The following is a 27,063-nucleotide window of genomic DNA, read 5'->3' as shown; positions in this document are numbered from 1 at the left end:
AAATGCATATACTTAAATTCTAATTCCCAGGACCTCATAATATGGCTGTATTTGGAGACAGGATCTTTAAAGAGGTCATTGTAGGCCCAGCACAGTGGCTCATGCCTGTAATCCCAGCACTTTGTGGGGCCAAGGTGGGCAGATTGCTTGAGCCCAGGAGTTCAAAACCAGTCTGGGCAACATGGTGAAACCCCATTGCTACAAAAAATACGAAAATTAGCCAGGCACGGTGGTGCACACCTGTAATCCCAGCTACTGGGGAGGCTGAGGCAAGAGAATGCTTAAGCCTGGGAGGTGGAAGTTGCAGTGAGCTGAGATCACACCACTGCACTCCAGCCTGAGTGACAGAGCGAGACCCTGTCTCAAAAAAAAAAGAAGAAGAGGAGGAGATTAGGACCCAGACACACAGAGGGAGAACCAGGTGAAGACACAGGGAGAAGAGGATCATCAACAAGCCAAGACGGGAGGCCTCAGAAGAAATTAACCCTGCCAACACCTTGATCTTGGACATCCAGCCTCCAGAACTGTGAGAAAATGCATTCTGTTGCTGAAGCCACCCAGTCTATGGTCCTTTGTTATGGCAGCCCCAGCAAACTAACACACAGTAGACAAGGAACACCCAACATACTGGCATTTTGAGAAGCACTAACATTGCAAGAGCTAATAGCCCAGGAAAGTCCACACAGAAGTAAAGTGAATTTTTATTTTTATTTATTCATTTATTTATTTATTTGAGATGGAGTCTTGCTCCGTCACCCAGGCTGGAGTGCAGTGGTGCGATCTTGGCTCACCGCAACATTCGCCTCCTGGGTTCAAGCAATTCTCATGCCTTAGCCTCCCGAGTAGCTGGGATTACAGGCACATGCCACCACACCCAGCTAATTTTTTTGTATTTTTAGTAGAGACGGGATTTTACCATGTTGGCCAGGCTGGTCTCGAACTCCTGACCTCAGGTGATCCGCCTACCTCAGTCTCCCAAAGTGCTGGGATTACAGGCGTGAGCCACTGTGCCCAGCAAGTAAAGTGAATTATATCATCAAAGACGTTACAACCCACAGATAGCTCAAGGGCACGTGTTGGCAGATATGTCCATCGTTGTCCTGTGTGGATATGACCAGGTTATGGCCTGTCTGGCCACACTATGTAGGGGTCTTGCTTTTCAGCTGGTATGCCTTTCTAGAAGTTCCATGGGCCAGCCAGGTGTGAGGGTGAACACCTGTAGTCCCAGCTACTTGGGCGGCTGAGGCGGGAGGATCACTCGAGCCCAGGAGGCAGAGAGTGCAGTGAGCTATGATCGTGCCACTGCACTCCAGCCTGGGTGGCAGAATGAAACCCTGTCTCAAAAAACAAACAAAAAAAAAAGGATAGAAGTTCCATGGGCCAGGTCTTCTGGCAAAGGTCTGATTCTGCCACTTAGCTTGTGCAAACCTCACCCAAGACTTTGAGAAAGTTGCTGGTCGAAAATAATTTTGATGGTTTCTGGGTTATTTGTGCTGTTTGAGACCAGGAAGGAAGCAGTGTCTGGAGAGGATGACATGGGGTGAGTACAGAAGCTCTCCTGTCTTCTCTGCTGATGTTCTGTATTTTTAGGTTTGTAATTTGCAATGATGTGGGGACTACATGAGACCAGCCCACTTAATGTATTTCTGTGCAAGGCAGATCTAGAGGTCTAGCTCAAAGGGAAATTTTGCTGTCACCACTTTCAAAGCTTTCGTTTGAAAAAAAAAAAAGGAAAAGATGGGGAAAGTAAAAATAAAAATAAAAATATCGGCCAGGTACAGTGACACATGCCTGTAATCCCAGCACTTTGGGAGGCCATCGCAGAAGGACTGCTTGATCCCAGGAGTTTGAGACCAGCCTGGGCAACAGGGCGAGACCTCATCTCTATAAAAATAATAATAATAATCTTGAGCCAGGCACAGTGGCTCACACCTATGATCCTAACAATTTGGGAAGCCCAAGTAGGAGGATCAATTGAGGCCAGGAGTTTGAGACTGGCCTGGGCAACATAGCGAGACTCCCTCTCTTTAAATGCTACAAAAAATTGGCCAGGCATGGTGGTGTGCATGTGTAGTCCCAGCTACTCAGGAGGCTGAGATGGGAGGATCGCCTGATCCCAGAAGTTTGAGGCTGCAGGAAAAGGAGCCCAGTCGCAGCTCTTTGTGGTTCAGAGGCACCAGGATATTTCATCCCAGGTTCAACACCAGCCCCAGGGTCCTCAGGGCTAGTATCACTTCCCAAGAGTCATGATCAGGAACTTAGTGAAGATCCTTTCAACCCCAGAAGTGGGAGACCTCCCACCACCAAGCTCTGAGCATCCTCCCAGCTCACCATCTACTAGGGCAAGCCCAAGTCCTCACTCTAGAAACAGCCTGACTTGCATCCCTGGGAACTTGCTACATCCAGGGTGCCAATCCTGTTTGGGGCACATCTGTGTGTCCAGTCATGAAGAGGCAAGGCCGTCCATGAAAGGGCAGGAGATTCTCATCTCAAAGAGACACTCGAATATGGACCCCCAGCCTCGGCCCTGGGCTTCAACAGGAACATTTCCGCTCACAAATCCAATATGTAGTTTTGTAGCAAGAGAGATCATTCCAGGTGCCACCTTTGTTCATGGTAGCACAGTCCTCATCATGGATGTTATTGGGTTCCTCTGGCTCCCAGAAGCTGGATGGAGGAAAAAGTGGGCAGAGGGACAGGGATCTTTAGGGTGGTGAAACTCTTCTGTATAATACTGTAATGATGAATACCTGGCACTACGCATTTGTCAAAACCCATATTAGGCCGTGTGTGGAGGCTTACACTTGTAAGCCGGGCAAGGTGAGCCACCGTGCCTGGCCCTTAATCAATTTCTGTTGGGGTTTTTTTTTTTTGTTAACCAATTTTTTGGGGGGGTTTTTTGTTTTGTTTTGTTTTGGAGACAGAGTCTCACTCTGTCGCTGAGGCTGGAGTGCAGTGGCGTGATCTCGGCTCACTGCAACCTCTGTCTCCTGGGTTCAAGCAATTCTCCTGCCTCAGCCTCCCAAGTAGCCGGGATTACAGGTGTCCACCACCACACCCAGCTAGTTTTTATATTTTTAGTAGAGACGGGGTTTCACCATGTTTGCCAGGCTGGTCTTAAACTCCTGACCTCAAGTGATCCGCCCGCCTCAGCCTCCCAAAGTGCTAGGATTACAGGCACAAGCCACCATACCTGGCCCCTTAATCAATTTCTGAATCTGGTCAGTTTCTGTCTTGTCTTCCAAGGACTCTTTCCTTTACAACCTCCCAACCCAACCTCCCCAACCTTCTAGGAATTGTTTAGATCATGTAGGCTCTTGCTTAAAGCAGGGCCTGATTCAGGGACTCAAGTGTGTAGGATTTATTAAAGGATGTTCTTAGGAGAGAGGTGAGGGAAGCTAGATGGAGAAGGGGAAGGAATTGAGCAGGAGCGTGGACTCAGATGACTCTAGCCTCAGCCTGACCCCAACGGAGACCACTGGGATGTCAACAGCACCAGAGTCATCCCAACTTGTCACAAGGGGTCCAGGCTTCTCTTAGGCTGTCACCGGTTGTGAGCTGACCCCAGTGGAGTTGGGTAATGTCTTAGGTGAGCAGGCTCCCATTCAGGTGAGAATAGCTTTCTGGAAAAAGCATTCCTGTGAGCCTTTAGCAGCCAATGTTCCGCCAGGTGCGGTGGCACACACCTGTAATCCCAGCACTTTGGGAGGCCAAGACGGGCAGATCACCTGAGGTCAGGAGTTCGAGACCAGCCTGGCCAACATGGTGAAACCCCGTCTCTACTAAAACTACAAAAATTAACCAAGCATGATGGCGGGCGCCTGTAATCCCAGCTACTCGGGAGACTGAGGCAGGAGAATCGCTTGAATCCAGGAGGCAGAAGTTGCAGTGAGCCGAGTTTGTGCCACTGCCCTACAGCTTGGGCCACAGAGTGAGACTCTGTCTCAAAAAAAAAAAAAAAAAAAAAAAAAAATTAGCGAGGCGTGGTGGTGCACACCTGTAATCCCAGCTACTCAATAGTCTGAGGTGGGAGAATCACTTGAGCCTGGGAGGCAGAGGTTGCATTGGGTCAAGATTGCACCACTGCACTTCAGCCTGGGCAACAGAGTGAGACTCTGTCTCAAAAAAAAAAAAAAAAAATCTTCCTCATCCTTCCACCCTCCCCTTTTTCTCCCAACCATTAGCCTGGGGAGCTTGATATATTTCAGCAGTTGTACGAAAAGGTTGAGATGTTGCAATGGAGGAAATACTGAAGGTTCAGAGTCCAGACAGCCTGTCACCAAAAAATCACCCTGGTGCTGTCCCTGTCTGGCCCAGCCTGGGATTCTAGACACCCTATCAACTTGGACTGCAAGGATGCCAAGCACACAGGGAAATGGGAATGACTGGGGGTGGTGTACCAAAATAATGAGCAACGCTACCTGTGCCACACACCCTGCAATCAGGGTCTCTAGGCCCCTTCTTTGCCAGGGACAAACCTTTTAGTTGTTAGGTGATGTGGAAGTCCAAGGGGCAGCAGAAGGATTCTCAGGAGGTTTAAGGCAATGGCAATTTACCAAACAGGACAGGAATTTTTCTGTGTTTAAAATTAGTAGAGGCCAGGTGCGGTGGCTCAAGCCTGTCATCCCAGCACTTTGGGAGGCTGAGGCGGGTGGATCGCTTGAGCTCGAGTTCAAAACCAGCCTGGGCAACATGGTAAAACCCCACCTCTACTAAAATTACAAAAAATTAGCCAGGCATGGTGGTGTGTGCCTGTGGTCCCAGCTACTTGGGAGGCTGAGGCAGGAGGATTACCTGAGCCTGGGAGATTGAGGCTGCAGTGAGCTGAGATTGCACCACTGCACTCCAGCCTGGGTGACAGGGCGAGACAGTCTCAAAAAACTAAAATAAGGCTGGGCGCAGTGGTTCACGCCTATAATCCCAACACTTTGGGAGGCCAAGGTGGGCAGATCACCTGAGGTCAGGAGTTCAAGACCAGCCTGGCCAACATGGTGAAACCCCATCTCTACAAAATTACAAAAATTAGCCAGGCATGATGGCAGGTGCCTGTAATCCCAGCTACTTGGGAAACTAAGGTGGGAGAATCAACCTCTACCCAGGAGACAGAGGTTGCAGTGAGCCGAGATCGCGCCATTGCACTCCAGCCTGAGCGACAGCGAGACTCCGTCTCAAAAAAAAAATAAATAAATAAATAATAAAATAAAATAAAACAAGTAGAGCTGTACCAGTAAGAACCAGCTCCTGGCCGGGCGCAGTGGCTCACGCCTGTAATCCCAGCACTTTGGGAGGCCGAGGCGGGCAGATCACGAGGTCAGGAGATGGAGACCATCCTGGCTAACACAGTGAAATCCCGTCTCTACTAAAAATACAAAAAAATTAGCCAGGCATGGTGGTGGGCGCCTGTAGTCCCAGCCACTCGGGAGGCTGAGGCAGAGAATACCTTGAACCTGGGAGGCGGAGCTTGCAGTGAGCCAAGATTGCGCCACTGCACTCCAGCCTGGGCGACAGAGCAAGACTCCTTCTCAAAAAAAAAAAGAAAGAAACAGCTCCTGACTCCTTCAACCATGTACTCCATCACCTTCTCCCCTCCCCATGGTCAGGACCTACAGAGGAAGCAGAGAGAACCCAGGAAACCCAAGCACTTGCCTTAATGTCACAGGAGACCCATCCAGCCACCTCCAGTCCCCTTCCTGGGCCCTGTCATTCAGCCCCAGCCAGTACACCCGTGGAGAGCCGTGGGCCTTGGCCACAAAATTCTGCAAATACAAACTCCATTCAGCCAGCCATTCCTCTACATGACGCTCAGGGTGAGGACCTGCCCTGTACCCTGTCCCACACATTTAGGGCTTGGGAACGTCACCTCCCACAACCCGTCCCCATCCCCATGGTATGCAGAACAGGATCAATGTCTTCCTCCCACTGTAGCGTGTGTGGTGGGAATAATCATGCTACTTTTTCTCATGCAATCTGTGAACTGCTCTGTGCCTCAGTTTCCTCACCTGTAAAATGGGTTAACAGTAGCTACCTCCTGGTAGTGTTGTGAGGATTAATTTTTTTTTTTTTTTTTTTTTTTTGAGAGGGAGTCTCGCTCTGTCACCCAGGCTGGAGTGCTGTGGTGCGATCTCAGCTCACTGCAGCCTCCGCCTCCTGGGTTCAAGCGATTCTCCCGCCTCAGCCTCCTGAGTAGCTGGAATTATAGGTACCCGCCACCAGGCCCAGCTAATTTTTGTATTTTTTAGTAGAGACGGGGTTTCACCGTGTTGACCAGGCTGATCTGAAACTTCCGACCTCAGTTGATTCACCTGCCTCAGCCTCCCAAAGTGCTGGAATTACAGATGTGAGCTACCACACCCAGCCTATTTTTTTTTTTTTTTTTTTTTTTGAGACAGGGTCTCACTCTGTCAACCAGACTGGAGTGCAGTGGTGCGATCATGGCTCACTGCATGTCCCGGAGGTCACTGTAAGTCTCCCAAAGAGCTAGGATTACAGGCATGAGCCACTGTGCAGGGCCTCATACTGTGGACATCTTAGTATGTAGCATTATAACATTTAAGTGACATTTTTAGCAATAGTAACTGATTTTTTTTTTTTGGTTTCTCTTGCACTTTTGTGCTACTCGGTAGCCTTAATCTGCATCCAGACAACATAAGAGTTCATTGTTCCAGGAAAAGAAAGAAGGAAGATGAAAAGTAGGTTTCCTGGCTTTGGTATTTCAAAAGCCCAGGCTTTTAACATGCTGCCTCATATCTGTAATCCCAGCACTTTAGCCAAAGAGGGAGGATCGCTTGAGCCTAGGAGTTCGACACTAGTCTGGGCAACATACTGAGACCCCATATCTACAAAAATTTTTAAAAATTAGCCAGACATGCTGGTGCATGTCCATAGTCCCAGCTACTCAGGAGACTGAGGTGGGAGAATCCCTTAAGCCCATGAGTTCAAGGCTGCAGTGAGCTATGAATGCACCACTGCACTCCAGCCTGGGCAGCAGAGCAAGACCCTGTTCTGAAAAAAAATCAAAATCCCGGGTCTTTGGAAGAAAAGAAAGGACTTATGACAAAGATAAAAGATAGGGAAGAAAATATAGTTAGAAGCAACTCCTCTCCAAACAAACTAATTTATGGTGAAAGAAATTAGCCCGGTGGTTGCAAGTAGGGGGCAGGGAGGGATTAACTAGAAAAAGGACATAAAAAAACTTTCTAGGGTGGTGGAAAGATTATAAATATTGGTTAGTTTGACAGTTACACAGGCGTATGTATTTGTCAAAGTTCACTGAACATAACACCAAAGATCTGTGCATTTTACTGCATGCAAATCACATCTAACTCACCCAACTTACCACCAAACCAAGATTCCTTAAAATGTGGGGAGGTGGCCGGGCGCGGTGGCTCACGCCTGTAATCCCAGCACTTTGGGAGGCCGACGCGGGTGGATCACCTGAGGTCAGGAGTTCGAGACCAGCTTGGCCAACGTGGCAAAATCTCATCTCTACTAAAAATACAAAAATTAGCCAGGCGTGGTGGCATGCCTGTATTCCCAGCTACTCGGGAGGCTGAGAGAGGAGAATTGCTTGAAACCAGGAGGCAGAGGTTGCAGTGAGCTGAGATCGCGACAGTGCACTCCAGCCTGGGCAACAAAAAGCAAAACCCCATCTCAAAAAAAAAAAAAAAATGTGGGGAGGTCAAAGTGCTGGGATTACAGGCGTGAGCCACCACGCCCAGCCCATTTTAGACTTTTTGACTGCCCTGTGATATCAGTTAGCTAATGAGTTTAGAAAAAGTTATGATTTTGTAGTTATTCTGGCTATTGTTGCTGTTCGGGTGTGAGTAACACTCGCCCTAGCTTTCCACATCCTGGAATTCTTTGTGTTTTAAGAATTTTTTACTATAATCTATTTCATGTGTTCTACTATAGGCAATGCCAATTGCTGTTTGCTTTTATTTATTTGCAGTTTTGATTTCTTCTTTAACCCAAAGTCATCTGGTGACTTTAAAAAAAATTTTTTTTTGAGACAGAGTCTTGCTTTGTCTCCCAGACTGGAATGCAGTGGTGCGATCCCAGCTCACTGCACCCTCCGCCTCGCAGGTTCAAGCGATTTTCCTGCCTCAGCCTCCTGAGTAGCTGGGATTACAGCCACGCGCCACCATGCCAAGCTCATTTTTGTATTTTTAGTAGAAACAGGGTTTCACCATGTTGGCCAGGCTGGTCTCAAACTCCTGACCTCAGATGATCTGCCCACCTCGGCCTCCCAAAGTGCTGGGATTACAGAGTGAGCCACTGCAGCCGGCCGACTTTAAACATTCTTAAGGTGATTGAAATTTTTGTAAAAGAAAATATTTCTGTCGTTACAGCATTGTGGTCAAAGAATGTGGGTAATAAAATTTCTGCTTTGACGGAAAAAAAAATGTGGGGAGGTAAAGTCACCCTGGGAAGGAAATAATAAATGTGTAGACATGGCAGGTCCCAGAGAGAAGAATCTGGCATCTCATTTCCGGTGAGCATCAGGTGATGGTAAAAACCCCAGATGGGTTTGGAGACTCTAAAAAGCAGAAGGGGCCTGGGCACTATTTCCTGGGTAAAGCCCCAGGGAGGTGTCAGAAAATCAGAGAGCGGAAAGGGCTTCCTGTCCTATCAGATGAGATGGAGGCTTAGAAGGCTTCACAGTGTCTTAGACCCCAGAATGGGATAGGAGGAGCAGAAAGATCTCTTGTGCCCAAGAACAGCAGGAAAAGACCTCCAGGCCCAAAAGGCTTTGCTGATGGAAGAGTGGGATGCCTCAGAGGCAGCCTAGATGGTCCAAAGACTGAGCCCCAGAAAACCAGAAGACTCTTTAACATTTAGAGAGTCCTTACTATTTCTAGGCACCAAAATCAGAGCAGTTTAAGAAGAGGGAACTCATATGTCTTGGTCATCACTGGATCCCCAGTATGTAGAATGTCTCCAGCACATAGTAGGTGCTCAGGAAATGTTGGTTGAATTAATGAATTAAGAAGTGAGCCATGGGCTAGGCATGGTGGCTCATGCCTGTAATCCCAGCACTTCGGGAGGTCAAGGGGAGCAGATCACTTGAGATCATTAGCTAGAGAGCAGCCTGGCCAACATGATGACACCTTAACTCTTCTAAAAAAAAAATACAAAACTTAGCTGGGAGTGGTGGCATGTGACTATAGTCCCAGTTACTTGGGAGGCTAAAGCAGGAGAATCACCTGAACCTGGGAGGTGGAGGCTGCAGTAAGCCAAGATCATGCCACTGCACTCCAGCCTGGGCAACAGGGCAAGACTCCATCTCAAAAAAAAAAAAAAAAAAAACCTATTTAACTACTCATACAAATAATGCTATGAAACAGAGGGATAAAAAACAGAAGGGACATGACATACAGGAAAATAATAAGATAATAGACCTAAATCCAACCCAATCAGTAATTATATTAAATGTAAATGGTCTAAAAATACCAGTTAGGCTGGGTACAGTGGCTCATGCCTATAATCCCAGCACTTTCGGAGGTGAAGGTGGCAGATCACTTGAGGTCAGGAGTTCCACACCAGCCTGGGCAAAATGGCAAAACCTCAATTCTACAAAAAATGTTAAAAATTATCCAGGCATGGTGGCACACACCTGTCATCCCAGCTACTAGATGGGGAGCTGAGGTGGGAGAATCACTCGAGCCCAGGAGGCCAAGGCTGCCATGAGCTGAGGCTGCACCACTGCACTCCAGCCTGGGTGACAAAGTGAGACCCTGTCTCCGAAAATACATAAATAAGTAAATGAAAACACCAATTAAAAGCCAGAGATTATCAGATCAGATTTTAAAAACCCAAACCCAACTATATACTGTCTGGGGAAAAAAACATTTTAAATATAATGACATAAATAAATTAAAAATAAAATGAATAGAAAACATAAACCAAGAGCCTAGGCAACATAGCAAGACCCTGTCTCTACAAAAGTAAAAGTAATTTGCTGGGCCGGGTGCGGTGGCTCACGCCTGTAATCCCAGCACTTTGGGAGGCCGAGGCAGGCAGATCACAAGGTCAGGAGATTGAGACCATCCTGGGTAACACAGTGAAACCCCGTCTCTACTAAAAATACAAAAAATTAGCTGGGCGTGGTGGCAGGCGCTTGTAGTCCCAGCTACTCGGGAGGTGAAGTGGGAAAATGGCGTGTACCCGGGAGGCGGAGCTTGCAGTGAGCCGAGATCACGCCACTGCACTCCAGCCTGGGTGACAGAGCGAGACTCCATCTCAAAAAATAATAATAATAATAATTTGCTGGGTACAGTGGCAAGTGCCTGGTAGTCCTAGCTACTCAGGAGGGTGAGGTGAGAGAATTGCTGGAGCCTAGGACTTTGAGGCTGCAACGAGCTGTGATTATACCACTGTACTCCAGCTTGAGTGACAGAGCGAGATCTTGTCTCTGAAAAACAGAAAAAAGGAAACATAAATCATACTATAGTCCTGTGTCTATGGTCAAGACCACGGACTTGAAAGCCGGCTACCTAGGCTCAAATCCCACTAGTTGTAAGTGACTCCAGGCAAGTTGCTTACATGTATTGTAACCTTGACTTCCTCACCTGTGAAGTACAGATGATACATATTGTGTACAAATAGTAATACTACCTAAATTGTAGTAGCAAATCATTAAAGCTGTTTACCCACATTCCAATCCTCCTTCTGGTTGCAGGGAGGTAAGACATTTCCCTACCACCTTAAAAGATAGGTGTGTACATGTGACTTTTGTGAGCAAAAGTAAATGGAAACTCTGACAGTCAATGTATGATTTCCCTCATCTATTTTCACCATTGGACTATGGAGACTGTCTGTTACCGCAGCATGAAGTAACCCCTCCTAGCCTGGCGTGGTGGCTCACACCTATAATCTCAGCACTTTGGGAGGCAGAGGCGGGAGGATCACCTGAAGTCAGGAGTTCGAGAACAGCCTGGCCAACATGGAGAAACCTCATCTCTACTAATAATACAAAAGTTAGCCAGGCGTGGTGGCACACACCTGCAATCTCAGCTACTCGGGAGGCTGAGGCACTAGAATTGCTTGAACCCGGAAGGCAGAGGTTGCAGTGAGCCGAGATTGCACCACTGCACTCCAGCCTGGGTGACAGAGTGAGAGTCCATCTCAAAAAAAAAAAAAAAAAAAGGCCGGGCGTGGTGGCTCACGCCTGTAATCCCAGCACCTTGGGAGGCCGAGGCGGGCGGATCACGAGGTCAGGAGATCGAGACCATCCATCCTGGCTAACAAGGTGAAATCCCGTCTCTACTAAAAATACAAAAACAAAATTAGCCAGGCATGGTGGTGGGCGCCTGTAGTCCCAGCTACTCGGGAGGCTGAGGCAGGAGAATGGCGTGAACCCAGGAGGCGGAGCTTGCAGTGAGCCAAGATCCAGCCACTGCACTCCAACCTGGGTGAAAGAGCGAGACTCCGTCTCAAAAAAAAAAAGAAAAGAAAAGAAATAACCTCTTCTGACTAGCATACTAATGTATAGGTTGTCGTGAGGATTGCATGTGTTAATGAGTGTAAGATGTAAAGTATTTGGAATACAACCTGAAACATAGAAAGTGCTACCTAACAGATATTCATTATTGTATTTTCATGTTAGAGATAAAACCAATACTTGAAACGTACAGAGGTTAAATCAACACAATCAGAATTTGAACTCAAAAACAAAGCATGTCTTCTTAACCTCTGCATGATACTATCTTAGGAAGAGCTTGCTGTTAAAGTTTTAGTAACTGAAAAGTAATTCTAATTTCTTGCCATCCAGGGAAGGGAGGGATGTGTGCACCCTGGAAGAGAAGCAGGCTGTCCCTGAAGGTTCTCAAAGGTTCAGTGGGAAGAACTCACGTGCTCAGCAAAGCTATTGATGATGACCAAGTGAGAGTAATTCTCCTGGCAGAACATCCGGGCTTCATCCCATGACTTGGTGCTTGGGGAGAAGTAGTAACACTTGCCCTCAAAGGGCAGCCAGCCTTCAGGACAGGTAATTCGGCGGCAGTCTGGGAACCAGACAGAATGCTGTCAGGATGGCCCCAGAACCTGAGCCATGTACATAGTATGCCATGTACAGTTGTGCAGGCTGTACACTGCTCAACTCTGGTTGGGGGGAGGGGCACCATTCACATAGACTGCACTGAGAATGACTTCAATGGAGTGGTGTAATGTGCCAGCTCTGCCATGCCCCCCATCCCTGGGCAATTCCACAAGTCTCACTTACCTAATAAGCCCCGAAGTTCCACCAGGGACTGGTTGGTGTCAGCTCTTACACGGTCAATGTCATGCTTCAGGCCAGCTAGCCCTGCCATGCCAGTCACTGTCAGAAGGGATGGGCTTGAGGGTTACAGACTCAGAGCCCATCCTACCCATCCACCACGGACTGCAGACACATCAGAGAGAGAGGCAAGGGTTGTGTTCCCCACTGTGTCCACATTCCAGTGGGTCATGCTTGTGCTCAGAAACCACATGTACAGTGCTCAGAATCTGAGAATGGCTCAGAGAAGGGATCGATCCCGGGGATGTGGGGAAAAGTAGGGGTGGTGGGCACCCTAGAGGAAGTGGGTTTTAAAGGAAGAAAGTGATTCGATAACTGTGAGGTGAGGAAGAGGCACATTAGGCAGGGACTATCTTAAAAGCAAAGATGCAGGCTGCCCATGGTGGCTCCCACCTGTAATCCCAGCACTTTGGGAGGCCGAGGTGGGCAGATCATTTGAGGTCAAGAGTTCAAGACCAGCCTGGCCAACATGGTAAAACCCCGTCTCTACTAAAAATACAAAAATTAGCTGGGCGTGGTGGTGCATGCCTGTAATCCCAGCTACTCAGGAGGCTGAGGCAGGAGAATCACTTGAACCCCGAAGGCAGAGGTTGCAGTGAGCCAAGATCACACCACTGTGCTCCAGCCTGGGCAACAGAGTGAGACTTCATCTCAAAAAAAAAAAAAAGCAAAGGTACAGAGGCAAGTATGTTGTGGTGAGCTGGCAAAGCCTGTAAGAGTGGAGGGAAAACTCAGAAAAGCTTGAGATCAAAGTAGAATGAGCTCAGATGCCTGGATACTTTATTTTATTTTTTTTAGACAGAGTCCTGCTCTGTCCCACAGGCTGGAGTGCAATCGTGGTTCACTGCAGCTTTGACCTCCTGGGCTCAAGTGACCCTCCCACCTCAGCCTCCTGGGTAGCTGGGACTACAAGTACACAACATCATGACTGGCTAATTTTTTAAAATTTTTTGTAGAAACAAGGTCTTGCTAGGCCAGGCGCAATGGCTCATGCCCATAATCCCAGAACTTTGGGAGGCTGACACAGATGGGTCACCTGAGGTTGGGAGTTCGAGACCAGCCTGGCCAACAGGGTGAAACCCCATCTCTACTAAAAATACAAAAAATTAGCCGGCAGTGGTGGCAGATGCCTGTAATCTGAGCTATTCAGGAGGCTGAGGCAGGAGAATCACTTGAACCTGGGAGGGGGAGGTCGCAGTGAGCTGAGATCACGCCACTGTACTCCGGCCTGGGCAACAAGAGCAAAACTCTGTCAAAAGAAAGAAAGCAAGACAGAAAGAAAGTAAGAAGGAAGGAAAGAAGGAAGGAAGGAAGGAAGGAAAAAGAGGGAGAGAAGGAAGGAAGGAAGGGAGGGAGGGAGGGAGGGAGGGAGGGAGGGAGGGAGGGAGGGAGGGAAAGAAAGAAAGAACGAACGAACAAAAGAAAGAAAGTTTTGCCGTGCCCAGGCTGGTCTTGAACTCCTGGCCTCAAGGGATCCTCCCACCTTGGCCACCCAAAGTGCTAGGATTACAGACATGAGCCACTGTGCCCAGCCTAATATGTGGATCCTTGAATGCCAAGCTAAAGGTTTCACCTTGGACCCTGGACAATGAGAAGCCATTGATGGGTTTTGAGCTTGCTTGTTATGAAGCATAGGGTGAGGCAGTGTGGAATGGAGAAATATTCAGACTTCGGCAGTCATGATGAAGGCCATCCCAGGTCAGAAGATTCTTCTATAATTAATGTGTGTATTATCACTACTCCCCCACGAACTCTTCCCTTTTTCAACACTTGCTAGCTCAGTAGCTGGCCCTTCAGTTGGACAAAACAGAAACACAGGTTTTATGCCAGGCACGAAACACTTCAGGAGGCTGAGGCAGGAGGAATACCTGAGGCCAGGAGTTTGAAACCAGCTTAGTCAACATAGTGAGACCTCTTCTATACAAAAAAAAATTTTTTTAATCAGCCGGGTGTGATGGCATGCGCCTATGTCCCAGCTACTCAAGAGGCTGAGGCAGGAGGATCTCTTGAGTGTGATCACGGCTCATGATCAACCTCAAACTCCCTGATTCAAGAGATCCTCCCACTTCAGCCTCTTGAGTAGCTGGGATGACAAGCACACACCACACACCACCACACCCGGCTAATTTTTTTTAGAGATGGAGTCTTGCTGTGTTGCCCAGTCTGGTCTCAAACTTCTGGCCTCAAGCAATCCTGCCTCAGCCTCCAAAAGTGCTGGGATTCCAGGCATGTGCCACTGCACCTGGACCAGTGTGTATTTCATACTTAGAGCACATCTCAGTTTGGACTGGCCACATTTCAAGTGTTCAACAGCCACATATGGCTTGTGGCCACCATATTGGACGGTGGAGGTCTAGACACATATACACATGCATGCTTCACAGGGACGAGGACTGTGTCTGACATGTTTACCATTTTAACCCCCTGGTACCTAGCACAGTGCCCGGCAAAGATGGGGATGAGGTTGAATCTTGGAGTTGGATCTGAGGATTGGGTTAGGGCTCAATAGGAGTGGCATGAAGGAATGACTGAAAGCACTCACTATTTGTTCGCCATGTCATCTGCTGAAAGCTTAACATTCTCAGTTCTTCCATCAACTCCTGGTCTATGAAGAAGAGTCCAAATTGAGCCCAGGTCCTCCTGTGCACCCTCCCCAATCTCTCCCCGTGTCCCTTCCTGGCCCTACTCACACTTAATCAGGGTCACAGTGAGACCAAGGCAGCTCAGGAACAGGGAAGTCACCACCAGCAGACACAGGTACACCATCCACCTCTTCTGGCAGCAGCCAGGACCTCCAGACCTCTGATTGAGCCAGGGGACTGGAGTTGCTGGGGAGTGGGGATAGGGACAGAGAGACTGATACTGGGGCTTCAGAGAGTAAAGAAGAGACCCTTAAGTCTTTGTCCAAGATCAGGGGGCAGAAGTCTGTAGTCATGACTGTTTCAGCAGATGAGGTCAGCAAGAGAGGGTTAGGGAGAGTGAACCCTGGGGAGGCTCAGGGTCTTTTTGATGCATTTACTGTGCACTAAGCATCATGTTGCATCTTTCTTTTTTTCCTTCTTTCCTTCTTGAAACAAGGTTTCACTCTGTCATCCAAGCTGGAGGGCAGTGGCGCAGTTATAGCTCACTGCAACCTCTAATGCCTGGGCTCAAGCAATCCTCCCACCTCAGCCTTTCAAGTAGCTGGGTCTATAGCTGTGTGCCACTAGGCCCAGCTAATTTATTTTATTTTTTTGTAGAGATGGGGGTCTCGCCATGTTGTCCAGGCTGGTCTTGAACTCCTGGCATCAAGAGATCCTCCCTGCTTCAGCCTCCCAAAGTGCTGGGATTATAGGTGTAAGCCACTGTACCCAACCTACATCCTTCTTATCTTTTTGGAGTCTTATCCTTATGATGTAGGTTATAAGCATTATTCCCATTTTGCAAGTGAGTAAACTGAGGCTTGGTGAGGTTAGGCATGACTTGGACACAGCTTTGTTCTTAATATCTACGATGCATCATCTTCTACTCTCCAGAAGCCCCTGCCCAAGTTTCTCCTAGGTCAAGGAAGCTTGTGGACCCCGGCTTCTAAAGCAAAGAACATTTCCCATATCTTATGCAAGCAGACACCTGAGTTTCTGGAGATCTGGCCTAGACTCAGAGAGGAGCAGCTTCTTTTTCTTTTTAAACATGGTCATCACCCACACCATCACTACCTCCACCATCACCACCATCATCACTCCCAACAACACCATCACTACCTCCACCACCACCACCATCACTCCCAACACCATCACTACCTCCACCACCATCACCATCACTCCCAACAACACCATCACTACCTCCACCGCCACCACCATCACTCCCAACAACACCATCACTACCTCCACCACCACCACCATCATCACTCCCAACACCATCACTACCTCTACCACCACCACCATCATCACTACCAACACCACTACCTCCACCATCACCACCATCACCACTACCAACAACACCATCACTACCTCCACCACCACCATCATCACTCCCAACAACACCATCACTACCTCCACCACCACCACCATCATCACTCCCAACAACACCATCACTACCTCCACCACCACCACCATCATCACTCCCAACAACACCATCACTACCTCCACCACCACCACCATCATCACTCCCAACAACACCATCACTACCTCCACCACCACCACCATCATCACTCCCAACAACACCACCACTACCTCCACCACCACCACCATCATCACTCCCAACAACACCATCACTACCTCCACCATCACCACCATCATCACTCCCAACAACACCATCACTACCTCCACCATCACCACCATCATCACTCCCAACAACACCATCACTACCTCCACCATCACCACCACCATCACTCCCAACAACACCATCACTACCTCCACCACCACCACCATCACTCCCAACAACACCATCACTACCTCCACCACCACCACCATCATCACTCCCAACACCATCACTACCTCTACCACCACCACCATCATCACTACCAACACCACCACCTCCACCATCACCATCACCACTACCAACAACACCATCACTACCTCCACCACCACCACCATCATCACTCCCAACAACACCATCACTACCTCCACCACCACCACCATCATCACTCCCAACAACACCATCACTACCTCCACCACCACCACCATCATCACTCCCAACAACACCATCACTACCTCCACCATCACCAACATCATCACTCCCAACAACACCATCACTACCTCCACCACCACCATCATCACTCCCAACAACACCACCACTACCTCCACCACCACCACCATCATCACTCCCAACAACACCATCACTACCTCCACCATCACCACCATCATCACTCCCAACAACACCATCACTACCTCCACCATCACCACCATCATCACTCCCAACAACACCATCACTACTTCCACCATCACCACCATCATCACTCCCAACAACACCATCACTACCTCCACCATCACCACCATCATCACTCCCAACAACACCATCACTACCTCCACCACCACCACCATCATCACTCCCAACAACACCATCACTACCTCCACCACCACCATCATCATCTCTACCAACACCATCACTACCTCCACCTTCACCACTGGCACCATCACTACCAGCAACACCATCACTACCTCCAGCATCACCACCATCATCACTCCCAACAACACCATCACTACCTCCACTATCACCACCATCATTACTACCAACAGCACTGTCATCACCACCACCATCACTGCCTTCACCACCACCATCATCACCAACAACATTGTCATTGTCAACAATACCATCACTACCTCTACCATCATCACCAACACCATCACTACCACCACTATCATCATCACCATCTCACTAACACCATCACTACCTTCATCATCACCACCACCACCATCACCAACAACACCATCACTACCTCCACCCTGCATTACCACCATATCACTGTTTCCACCATCATTACCATCATCAATACCAACAACACCATCGCTATCTTCACCATCACCACCACATCAGTATCTCCACCACCACCATCAGCACCCAACAATGCTATCACTACCTCTACCATCATTACTACCACCAACCATCCTCTTCCTTTCCATCCTTTCCTTCCTCACATTCCATCACAATCACCAACAGAACCATAAGTACCATCATCATTGTCAAAAACAAGACAACCACATAACTCTGGTCTTCAGAGGGACAAAAAAGAATACATGTTTGCAAACTCTGATGTCAAGGAATGGCTTTCTCACTTAGAGCAGCGCTCAGTAGACTAACTCAGAACAGTGCAGCAGGTCCTGAAGGAGCAGCTTCTGAAAGGAGAAGTTCCTCTGACTCAGGGTCTCACTGTAGAGCCATAAGTCTCAATCAGATACACTAGCCACTGTCAGAGGGGAAATGGGAGGACACTTACCGGCCAGGGATGGCTGCAATGGAGAAGGCTCAAGATTCACAGCTGGGAGAAAGCGGGAGAGAGGTTTATTCAGAAGATGCCTAAAGACTCTGTCTTCCAAGATCAACAACCTCTGTTTTGTTCTCTGGTCAGAATTTAGGGGGCTGGCTGGGGGCAGTGGCTCACGCCTGTAATTCCAGCGCTTTCGGAGGCCAAGGCGGGTGGATCACCTGAGGTCAGGAGTTCGAGACCAGCCTGGCCAACATGGCAAAACCCCATCTCTACTAAAAATACAAAACTTAGCCGGGTGTGGTGGTTCGTGCCTGTAGTCCCAGCTACTCGGGAGGCTGAAGCAGGAGAATCACTTGAACCAGGGAGGCGAAGGTTGCAGTGAGCCAGGATCGCACCACTGCACTCCAGCCTGGATGACAAAGTGAGACTCTGTCTCAAAAAAAATAAATAAATAAAAATTGGGGGATTGAAAGGAAACATCCAGGTATCCCCTCTTAGGCATCTTAAAGGGTCTTCCCACTGCTCACCCAGTTGAGGAGGTGGACAGGTGACAGCAGCAAGGTCCAGGCCTAGAAGAGATGAGAAAGTCATTTCAAGAAGGGCTTCAGCCAGGTGAGCAGGAAGACTCCAGCCGTCAGCTCTCACCTGTCATGTTCTGGGGCTTGCAAGGTAGTGGGGGTTTCTCTGTTTCCTTTTCTGAGGAGGGAGAAATGGTTGCTCAGGCCCAGAGCAGGGCAAAGCCGGCTCTGGCTCTCTTACACTCCCAGCCCCAACTCACCTGTCCTTGGAGGTCTTGGTGGAGCACTTGAACCTGGAGAAGAGAAGCTCAGGGTGAGGGCTGGGCTGAGGATGGGAACACGTCAAAAGGAAGTGATGGAAACAAGGTTAGGATTGCAGTGGAGGGTTGGAGATTGGGTTAGAGACGGGGTTGGACGTGAGAATGGAATTGGGATTAGGGATGGAGATGGGATTAAGCTAGGGTGACCAACCAACCTGGATTGCCTGGGCGTCTCCCTATTCTATTTTTTTTTTTATTTATTTACTTATTTATTTATTTATTATTTTGAGACAGAGTCTCACTCTGTCGCCCAGGCTGGAGTGCAGTGGTGCAATCTTGGCTCACTGCAAGTTCCGCCTCCCAGGCTCACGCCATTCTCCTGCCTCAGTCTCCGGAGTAACTGGGACTATAGGTGCCCGCCACCACGCCTGGCTAAGTTTTTGTATTTTTAGTAAAGAAGGGGTTTCACCGTGTTAGCCAGGATGGTCTCGATCTCCTGACCTCGTGATCCACCCGCCTCAGCCTCCCAAAATGCTGGGATTACAGGCGTGAGCCACTGTGCCCAGCTTTTTTTTTTTTTTTTTTTTTTTTTTTGAGACAGAGTCTTTCTCTGTTGCCCAGACTGGAGTGCAGTGGTGCGATCTCATCTCACTGCAACCTCCACCCCCTGGGTTCAAGCAATTCTGCCTCAGCCTCCTCAGTAGCTGGGATTACAGGCGTACACTACCACGCCCAGCTAACTTTTATATTTTTAGTAGGGATGGGGTTCTGCCATGTAGGCCAGGCTGGTCTCGAACTCCTGGCCTCCAGTGAACTCATGGCCAAGTGATCCTCCCACCTTGGCCTCCCAAAGCAGTGAGACTACAGACACACACCACTGCAACCAGCCCAGATCTCCACTTTTACATCCTCTCATCAGACTCTTGTTGAACTCTGGGCTATGCCTTGGGTTTATTGAGATCCAAAACTAATAAAGCCCTGGGCTTTGAGTGGTAATGAGAGGAGATTGAGGAGCCCACAGTCCACTCCCAGTTTCTCAAGCACCTGCTTTTATGACTCGGGGACTTTGCAGCCAACAATTCTCTCCTGTGCTTCTCTACTTAAGAAATGTCTGCTCGGCCAGGCACGGTGGCTCACACCTGTAATCTCAGCACTTTGGGATGCCGAGGTGAGCAGATCACCTGAGGTCAGGAGTTTGAGACCAGCCTGGCCAATATGGTGAAACCCCGTCTCTACTAAAAATACAAAAATTAGCTGGGCATGGTGGCACCCACCTGTAATCCCCGCTAATTGGGAGGCTGAGACAGAAGAATCACTTGAACCCAGGAGGCAAGGTTGCAGTGAGCGCAGATTGTACCACTGAACTTCAGCCTGGGCGACAGGTGAAATTCCATCTCAAAAAAAAAAAAAGAAAAAAAAAGAAATGTCTACTCATCCCTCAAGTCACACCCCAAAGTCCCTTCCTCTAATTGAGCCCTCAATCCCCCAAGGATTTTGCCAATCTCCTGAATCCTCCTCTCTCAGCCCTGCTCAATCAAGGGTGTGTCCAAAACCGCCTCCCCCATCAGACTGGCAGATCCTTCTGACAGGGTGTGGGGTCCACGGTACCTGGCATGGGCTGGGTACAGAGGAGACTGACTGTGTGTCTACAATACCCAGTCAATGCCCCCTGGAGACCCTGTTCCCTGTATTCCCCCAGGTCACACTCCAAAAAGTCCTCTTACCTGGCTTGGGAGGAAGGTCCTTGTAGGGAGGTGTTGAGTTCTCATAGTCATCATCCTCCTCCTCCATGGTGCCTTCCAGGGGAAAGGCAAGTCAGAGCCCAGCCATTCCCTCCTCCCTCCATCCCTCAAGCCCTGGTCTCTGCCTCAGCTGCCCCATGGTGGGGATTCTGTACCCTGGGTCCTGACCACACCTGGGCCCCAGCCCCAGCCTGGCTGGAGCCTTATCTGGTGGGTCTGGACACCCAGCGATAGTATACAGATTGTGCATGGCTACAGCTAACACCAGGAACATGACAAGTGGTAGCCAGGTCTTGTCCCTCCTACTCAGGTGTCTAAGGCATCTGTCTGTTTCCCTTTCCTTTCAAAGTCAAGTACAGGCAAATCCATCTTGGGGAGAAGCCCCCAGACCTCACATACACACACACACACACACACACACACACACACACACACACATCTTTCTCCGGAGTTTGGATTCACACATAGAAGAAACAATGGGCCGGGGGTGGTGGCTCATGTCTGTAATTCCAGCACTTTGGGAGGCTGAGGCTGGCAGGTCGCCTGAGATTGGGAGTTGGAGATCAGCCTGAGCAACCACCATGGCGAAACCCCATCTCTACCAAAAATAGAAAAACTAGCCGGGCGTGGTGGTGCGTGCCTGTAATCCCAGCTACTTGTGAGGCTGAGGCAGATGAATCACTGGAACCCAGGAGGTGGAGGTTGCAGTGAGCTGAGATCGCATCACTGCACTCCAGCTTGAGTGACAGAGTGAGATTCTGTCTCAGAAAAAAAAAAAAAAAAACAGAGTAAGGAGAAACAATGACAATAGCCCCCGTTGCAGTGAGCCGAGATAGCGCCACTATACTCTAGCCTGGGCAACACAGTGAGATTCTGTCTCAAAAAAAAAAAAAAAAAAGGGCCGGGTGCCGTGGCTCACAACTGTAATCCCAGCACTTTGGGAGGCCGAGGCGGGCAGATCACAAGGTCAGGAGATCGAGACCACCCTGGCTAACATGGTGAAACCCCATCTCTACTAAAAATACAAAAAATTAGCCGGGCATCGTGGCGGGCACCTGTGGTCCCAGCTACTCGGAAGGCTGAGGCAGGAGAATGGCATGAACCCGGGAGGTGGAGGTTGCAGTGAGCTGAGATCACGCCACTGCACTCCAGCCTGAGTGACAGAGTGAGATTCTGTCTCAAAAAAAAGAAAGAAAGGAAAAGAAGAAACCATGACAACAGCCACCCTCCTCCCCGCTCCCAGTTGAGCTCCCCTACAGAGCACCAAGTCCTGGGTGGAAGAGATGGATAAACTTCTTCCTTCAATCTAGACCAGAGACACAATAAACCAGTAAAGAGACATAGAAATAGGCTGAGTGCAGTGGCTCATGCCTATAATCCCAGCACTTTGGGAGGCCAAGGCAGGAGGATCGCTTGAGGCCAGGAGTTCAAGACCAGCCTGGGCAACATAGCAATACCCTATCTCTGTAAAAAAAAAATTTTAGAAAAAACCATCCAGGCATGGTGGTGCACACCTGTAGTCCCAGCTATCGGGAGGCTGAGGTGGGAGGATTGCTTGAGCTCAGGAGGTTGATGCAGCAGTCAGCCATGATTGCACTACTACACTCCAGCCTGGGCAACAGAGGGAGACCCCACTCTTAAAAAAATAGAAAAGAGGCTGGGCATGGTGGCTCACACCTGTAATCTCAGCACTTTGGGAGGCCGAGGCAGGCAGATCACCTGAGGTCGGGAGTTTGAGACCAGCCTGACCAACATGGAGGAACCCCACCTTTTCTAAAAATACAAAATTAGCCGGGCACGGTGGCACATGCCTGTAATCCCGCCGCCAGGGAGGCTGAGTCAGGCGAATCACTTGAACCCGGGAGGCAGAGGTTGCTGTCAGCCAAGATTGCACCATTGCACTCCGGCCTGGGCAGCAAGAGTGAAACTCGTCTCAAGAAAAAAAAAAAGTAAAGCAATTAAGAAACATTAAAATATGTTTTTATACAGACTAAGTATTACTGCTCTAAACCTAATAAAACAGCAATGGGATAGGATAAAAGCTAATGTAGAGAGGTAATCAGGAAGTACCTCCTGGAAGTGGTAACATTTGTAACAAGATGTTAAGGGGATAGGTGTTAAGTATTCCCCCACATTCCAGGGTGAAGTACCAGGGCACTGGGTCAGTTATCTATGGCTGCATAACCAATTACCCCAAAACGCAGTGACTTAAAACAACCATAAGCATTTATTATCTCACAGTTTCTGTGGTTCAGGAATCTGAGAGCAGCTTAGCTGGGTAGTTCTAGCTTGAGATCTCTTGTGTGATTTTAGTCAAGATGTTGCCTGGGACTGCAAGTCATCTACAGGCTTGACTGGGGCTAGAGGATCTGCTTCCAAGATGATGCACTCACATGGCTGTTGGTGGGAGGCCTCAGTACCTTGCCATGTGAGCCTCTCCAAAGGGATGACTGGGCATCTTCACAACACGGTAGAGGCAAAGATAGAAGCCACCACGCTCCTATGATCTAGCCTCACAAGTCACAAAGGATGGTCTCCACTATACAGTATTCTATTCATCAGATGGACGAGCTCTGAGTCGTTGTGGGAAGAGACTACACAAGGGCATGAATATGAGAATGTAAGGGTCACGGGGAACCCATCCTGAAGGCTGACTACCACAGTCATCTCTGCAGAACTTACAGGCCCTGAGAGTCATATGAGTCATATATGTAGACCCTGAGCTTCACATGAGGCTTAACAGAGAGTGACTCATGCCTGTAACCCCAGCTACTCGGGACGTTGTAGTAGGAGGATTGCTTGGACCCAAGAGCTCAAGGCTGCAGTGAGCTATGATTGCACCACTGCAGGGCAGCCTGGGTGACAAGAAAGACCGTCTCAAAAAAATTTTTAGAAAATTCTCTGGTTTCCTCGCATAAAAACTAATGAGCAGACAATTCATAGTTCTCTTCTCTCTGTGTCTCTTTCAGGGTTTGGATGGAAGGGGAAGGAGGGATTTTAAAATACAAAAACACAGTTGAGTTTGAGGATGGGGATGAAGATGAGGTGGGGTTTGGACTAGAATTGGTGTTGGGATGGGGTGGGATGGGATGGAAAATGGGTTGGGGACAGGGATGGATGTGGGTAAGATCATGATGTGGTTAGGATGAAGAACAGAGTCCTTGCCAGGTTTGGGAATGGGGAAGGAGTCGAGGCTGGGCTATAGTAGAGAGGGTGATGAAGTTGGATTGGAGAGTGGATGCTGGGCTGCATGTGGAGGGGGGGACAGGACTGTGCTTTTGGAGGAGACGTGGCCCTGAAGAAGGGAATGGGATTGGTTGGTCATATATGTAGACCCAGGGCTTGAGGGTCACATTCAGACCATAAATTGGAAATGGGGCAGTGAAACAACACAGCCCAGGTCACCTCCTACCTCAGGCAAGTCCCACCATATTTCTGGACCTCCCAGGTGGCCCCACTCTGGACTCAGAGATGGGGGATATACAGCTTCAGCCCTCACGGAATGGCCCCTGTCTAAGGTCACCAGGACCAGGCCATCAGCATATCTCAGGGATTTTGTGTTTTGGGCCCCCAGGATCTCTCATGGCCTCAGGGTCCCTGGTGGCAATAAACTCAGGAAAACCTCAAAAACCTCCAGTTTCATTTTCTTTTTTTTTTTAGAAGTGGGGTCTCGCTATGCTGCCCAAGCTGGAGTGCAGCGGCTACTCACAGGAACAGTCGCACCACCGATCAGCTCGGGAGTGTCGAGCTGCTCCGTTTCCAACCTGGAAACCCGTCCTCAGACACCTTAGGCAACCTGGTGGTCCCCTGCTCCCAAAACGTCACCATATTGATGCCAAACTTAGTGCAGACGCCCCATCACATACTTCACAATAGCCCAGAACTCCTGGGCTCAAGTGATCCGCCTGACTCAGCCTCCAAAGTAGCTGGGACTACAGACGTGTGCCACCACACACGGCCCAAACCTCTACTTTTTTTTTTTTTTTTTTTGGCAGAGATGGGGTCTTGCTATGTTGCCCCGGCTGGTCTCAAATTCCTGTCCTCAAGCGATCCTCCCACCTTGGCCTCCCAAAGTATGGAGACTACAGACGCACACCACTGCAGCTGGCCCAAACCTCCACTTTTACAACCACTTAACAGACTCTTGTTGAACCCTGTGCCATGCCTTGGGTTTGTGATCCAAGTCTAAATAAAATCTGGACTTTGGGTAGAAAGGTGAGGAGATTGGGAGCTCACAGTCCACTCCCAGTTTCTCAAGCACCAGCTTTTGTGACTCAGGGACTTTGCACCCAACATTTCTCTCCTAGACTTCTCTTCTTAAGAAATGTCTACTCATCCCTCAAGTCCCACCCCAAAGTCCCTTCCTCTATTTGAGCCCTCAGTCCCCCAAGGATTTTGCCAATCTCCTGACCCCTCCTCTCTCACCCTGCTCACCAAGACTGTGCCCAAACCCGCCTCTGCCATCAGACTAACAGGTCCTCCTGGGCAGGGTGTGGGTTCCACAGTGCCCGGCATGGGCTGGGTACAGAGGAGATTGACTGTGTGTCTACAATGCCCAGCCAATGCCCCTGGAAACCCTGTTCCCTGTATTCCCCCAAGTCACACTCCAAAAAGTCCTCTTACCTGGCTTGGGAGGAAGGTCCTTGTAGGGAGGTGTTGAGTTCTCATAGTCATCATCCTCCTCCTCCATGGTGCCTTCCAGGGGAAAGGCAAGTCAGAGCCCAGCCATTCCCTCCTCCCTCCATCCCTCAAGCCCTGGTCTCTGCCTCAGCTGCCCCATGGTGGGGATTCGGTACCCTGGGTCCTGACCACGCCTGGGCCCCAGCCCCAGCCTGGCTGGGGCCTTACCTGGTAGGTCCGGGTACCCAGTCATGGAATACAGATTATGCATGTCTAACACAAGGAACCTGACAAGTGGCAGCCAGGGCTTGGCAACCTCTGCCCCCTGTCTCTCCGACTCAGGCGTCTGAGGGCTCTCTCAGTTCCTTTTTCCTTTCAAAGTCAAATACATGCAAATTCATCTTGACGGGAAGCCCTCAGACCTCACACGTGCTCACACAAGCACACAAACACACACACACACACAGAGCCTTTCTCCCCAGTTTGGATTCACACACAGAAGGAATAATGACAACTGGCCTGGTGTGGTGGCTCTCGCCTGGAATCCCAGCACTTTTAGGGGCTGAGGTGGGTGGATCACTTAAGGCCAGGAGTTCGAAACCAGCTTGGCCAACATGGTGAAACCCAGTCTCTACTAAAAATACAAAAATTAGCCAGGCACGGTGGTGGGTGCCTGTAATCCCAGCTACTCGGGAGGCTGAGGCAGGAGAATGGCGTGAACTCGGGAGGCGGAGCTTGCAGTGAGCCGAGATCGCGCCACTGCACTCCAGCCTGAGTGACAGAGTGAGACTCTGTCTCGATAAATAAATAAATTAATTAATTTTTTTAAAAACATTAAATATAAATTAATTAATTAATTAAGGGGCTTGAGATGGATGGGTTATCCTGGATTACCTAGGTGGGCCTTAAATGGTTTTACAGGCCAGGCACGGTGGCTCACGCCTGTAATCCCAGCACTTTGGGAGGCCGAGACAGGTGGATCACGAGGTCAGGAGATCAAGACCAACCTGGCTAACACGGTGAAACTCCATCTCTACTAAAAATACAAAAAATTAGCCGGGCATGGTGGCGGGTGCCTGTGGTCCCAGCTACTCGGGAGGCTGAGGCAGGAGAATGGTGTGAACCCGGGAGGCGGAGCTTACAGTGAGCAGAGATCGCACCACTGCACTCCAGCCTAGGTGATGAGCGAGACTCCGTTTCAAAAAAGAAAAATGGCATTACAAGGGTCCTTGTAGAAGGGAAACAGAAGGAGATTTGACACAAAAAAAGGCAATGTGGTCACTAAAGTTATGCACTATTCTGCTGGCTTTGAAGATGCAAGAAGGAGCCATATGCTAAAGAATGCAACTGCAGAGGCTGGAAACAGCAAGAAAATGGATTCTCACACTGCAGCCTCTTGAAGAAGCATGGCCCAGCCCATGAACACCTGGGTTTCAGCAGTGAGATTGATGCTGGTCTCCTGACTCCAGAACTATAAAATAATCTGGCCAGGCACGGTGGCTCACGCCTGTAATCCCAACACTTTGGGAGGCCGAGGTGGGTGGATCACCTGAGGTCAGGAGTTCAAGACCAACCTGGCCAACATGGTGAAATCCCATCTCTACTAAAAATACAAAATTAGCCAGATATGGTGGCACGCGCCTGTAATCCCAGCTACTCAGGAGGCTGAGGCAGGAGAATCGCTTGAACCCAGGAGGTAGAGGTTGCAGTGAGCCAAGATCACATCATTGCACTCCAGCCTGGG

General features: G+C 49.2%; 1 protein-coding gene across 4 annotated transcripts; it reads right to left on the bottom strand.

Moving 5' to 3' along the window:
* Positions 1-699: 699 nt before the first annotated feature.
* On the bottom strand, positions 700-25,649 carry CLEC17A (C-type lectin domain containing 17A). Of its 4 annotated transcripts, XM_054461765.2 has the most exons (13): positions 25,548-25,649; positions 25,323-25,394; positions 20,682-20,753; positions 18,958-18,990; positions 18,825-18,875; positions 18,707-18,748; positions 18,189-18,230; positions 14,965-15,102; positions 14,817-14,879; positions 12,221-12,316; positions 11,851-12,002; positions 5,647-5,756; positions 700-2,667 (listed from the first exon to the last, which is right to left on the bottom strand). In XM_054461765.2, the coding sequence occupies exons 1-13, from the start codon at positions 25,588-25,590 to the stop codon at positions 2,535-2,537; spliced, it is 1,047 nt and encodes a 348-aa protein (XP_054317740.2). In that variant the 5' UTR covers positions 25,591-25,649; the 3' UTR covers positions 700-2,534. The 4 variants fall into 4 exon arrangements, with proteins under 4 accessions (XP_054317740.2, XP_054317742.2, XP_054317743.1 ...); XM_054461767.2 differs by lacking the exon at positions 18,825-18,875; XM_054461769.2 differs by lacking the exon at positions 5,647-5,756 and having other exon boundaries at positions 2,511-2,667.
* Between the last annotated feature and the right edge of the window lie 1,414 nt (positions 25,650-27,063).

The sequence above is a fragment of the Pongo pygmaeus genome, chromosome 20, assembly GCF_028885625.2.
Source record: "Pongo pygmaeus isolate AG05252 chromosome 20, NHGRI_mPonPyg2-v2.0_pri, whole genome shotgun sequence".
NCBI classification, from domain to species: domain Eukaryota; kingdom Metazoa; phylum Chordata; class Mammalia; order Primates; family Hominidae; genus Pongo; species Pongo pygmaeus.
This window is presented reverse-complemented; position numbering and strand designations above follow the sequence as displayed.

Coding starts and splice junctions, on each gene's coding strand:
- CLEC17A (XM_054461765.2), bottom strand. CDS start 25,590: ATGCATAATCTGTATTCCATGACTGGGTACCCGGACCTACCAG. Junction 12,003..12,220: donor GGAACTTCGGGGCTTATTAG/GTAAGTGAGACT, acceptor TCTGGTTCCCAG/ACTGCCGCCGAATTACCTGT. Junction 2,668..5,646: donor GGGTCTCCTGTGACATTAAG/GCAAGTGCTTGG, acceptor TCCTCCATCCAG/CTTCTGGGAGCCAGAGGAAC.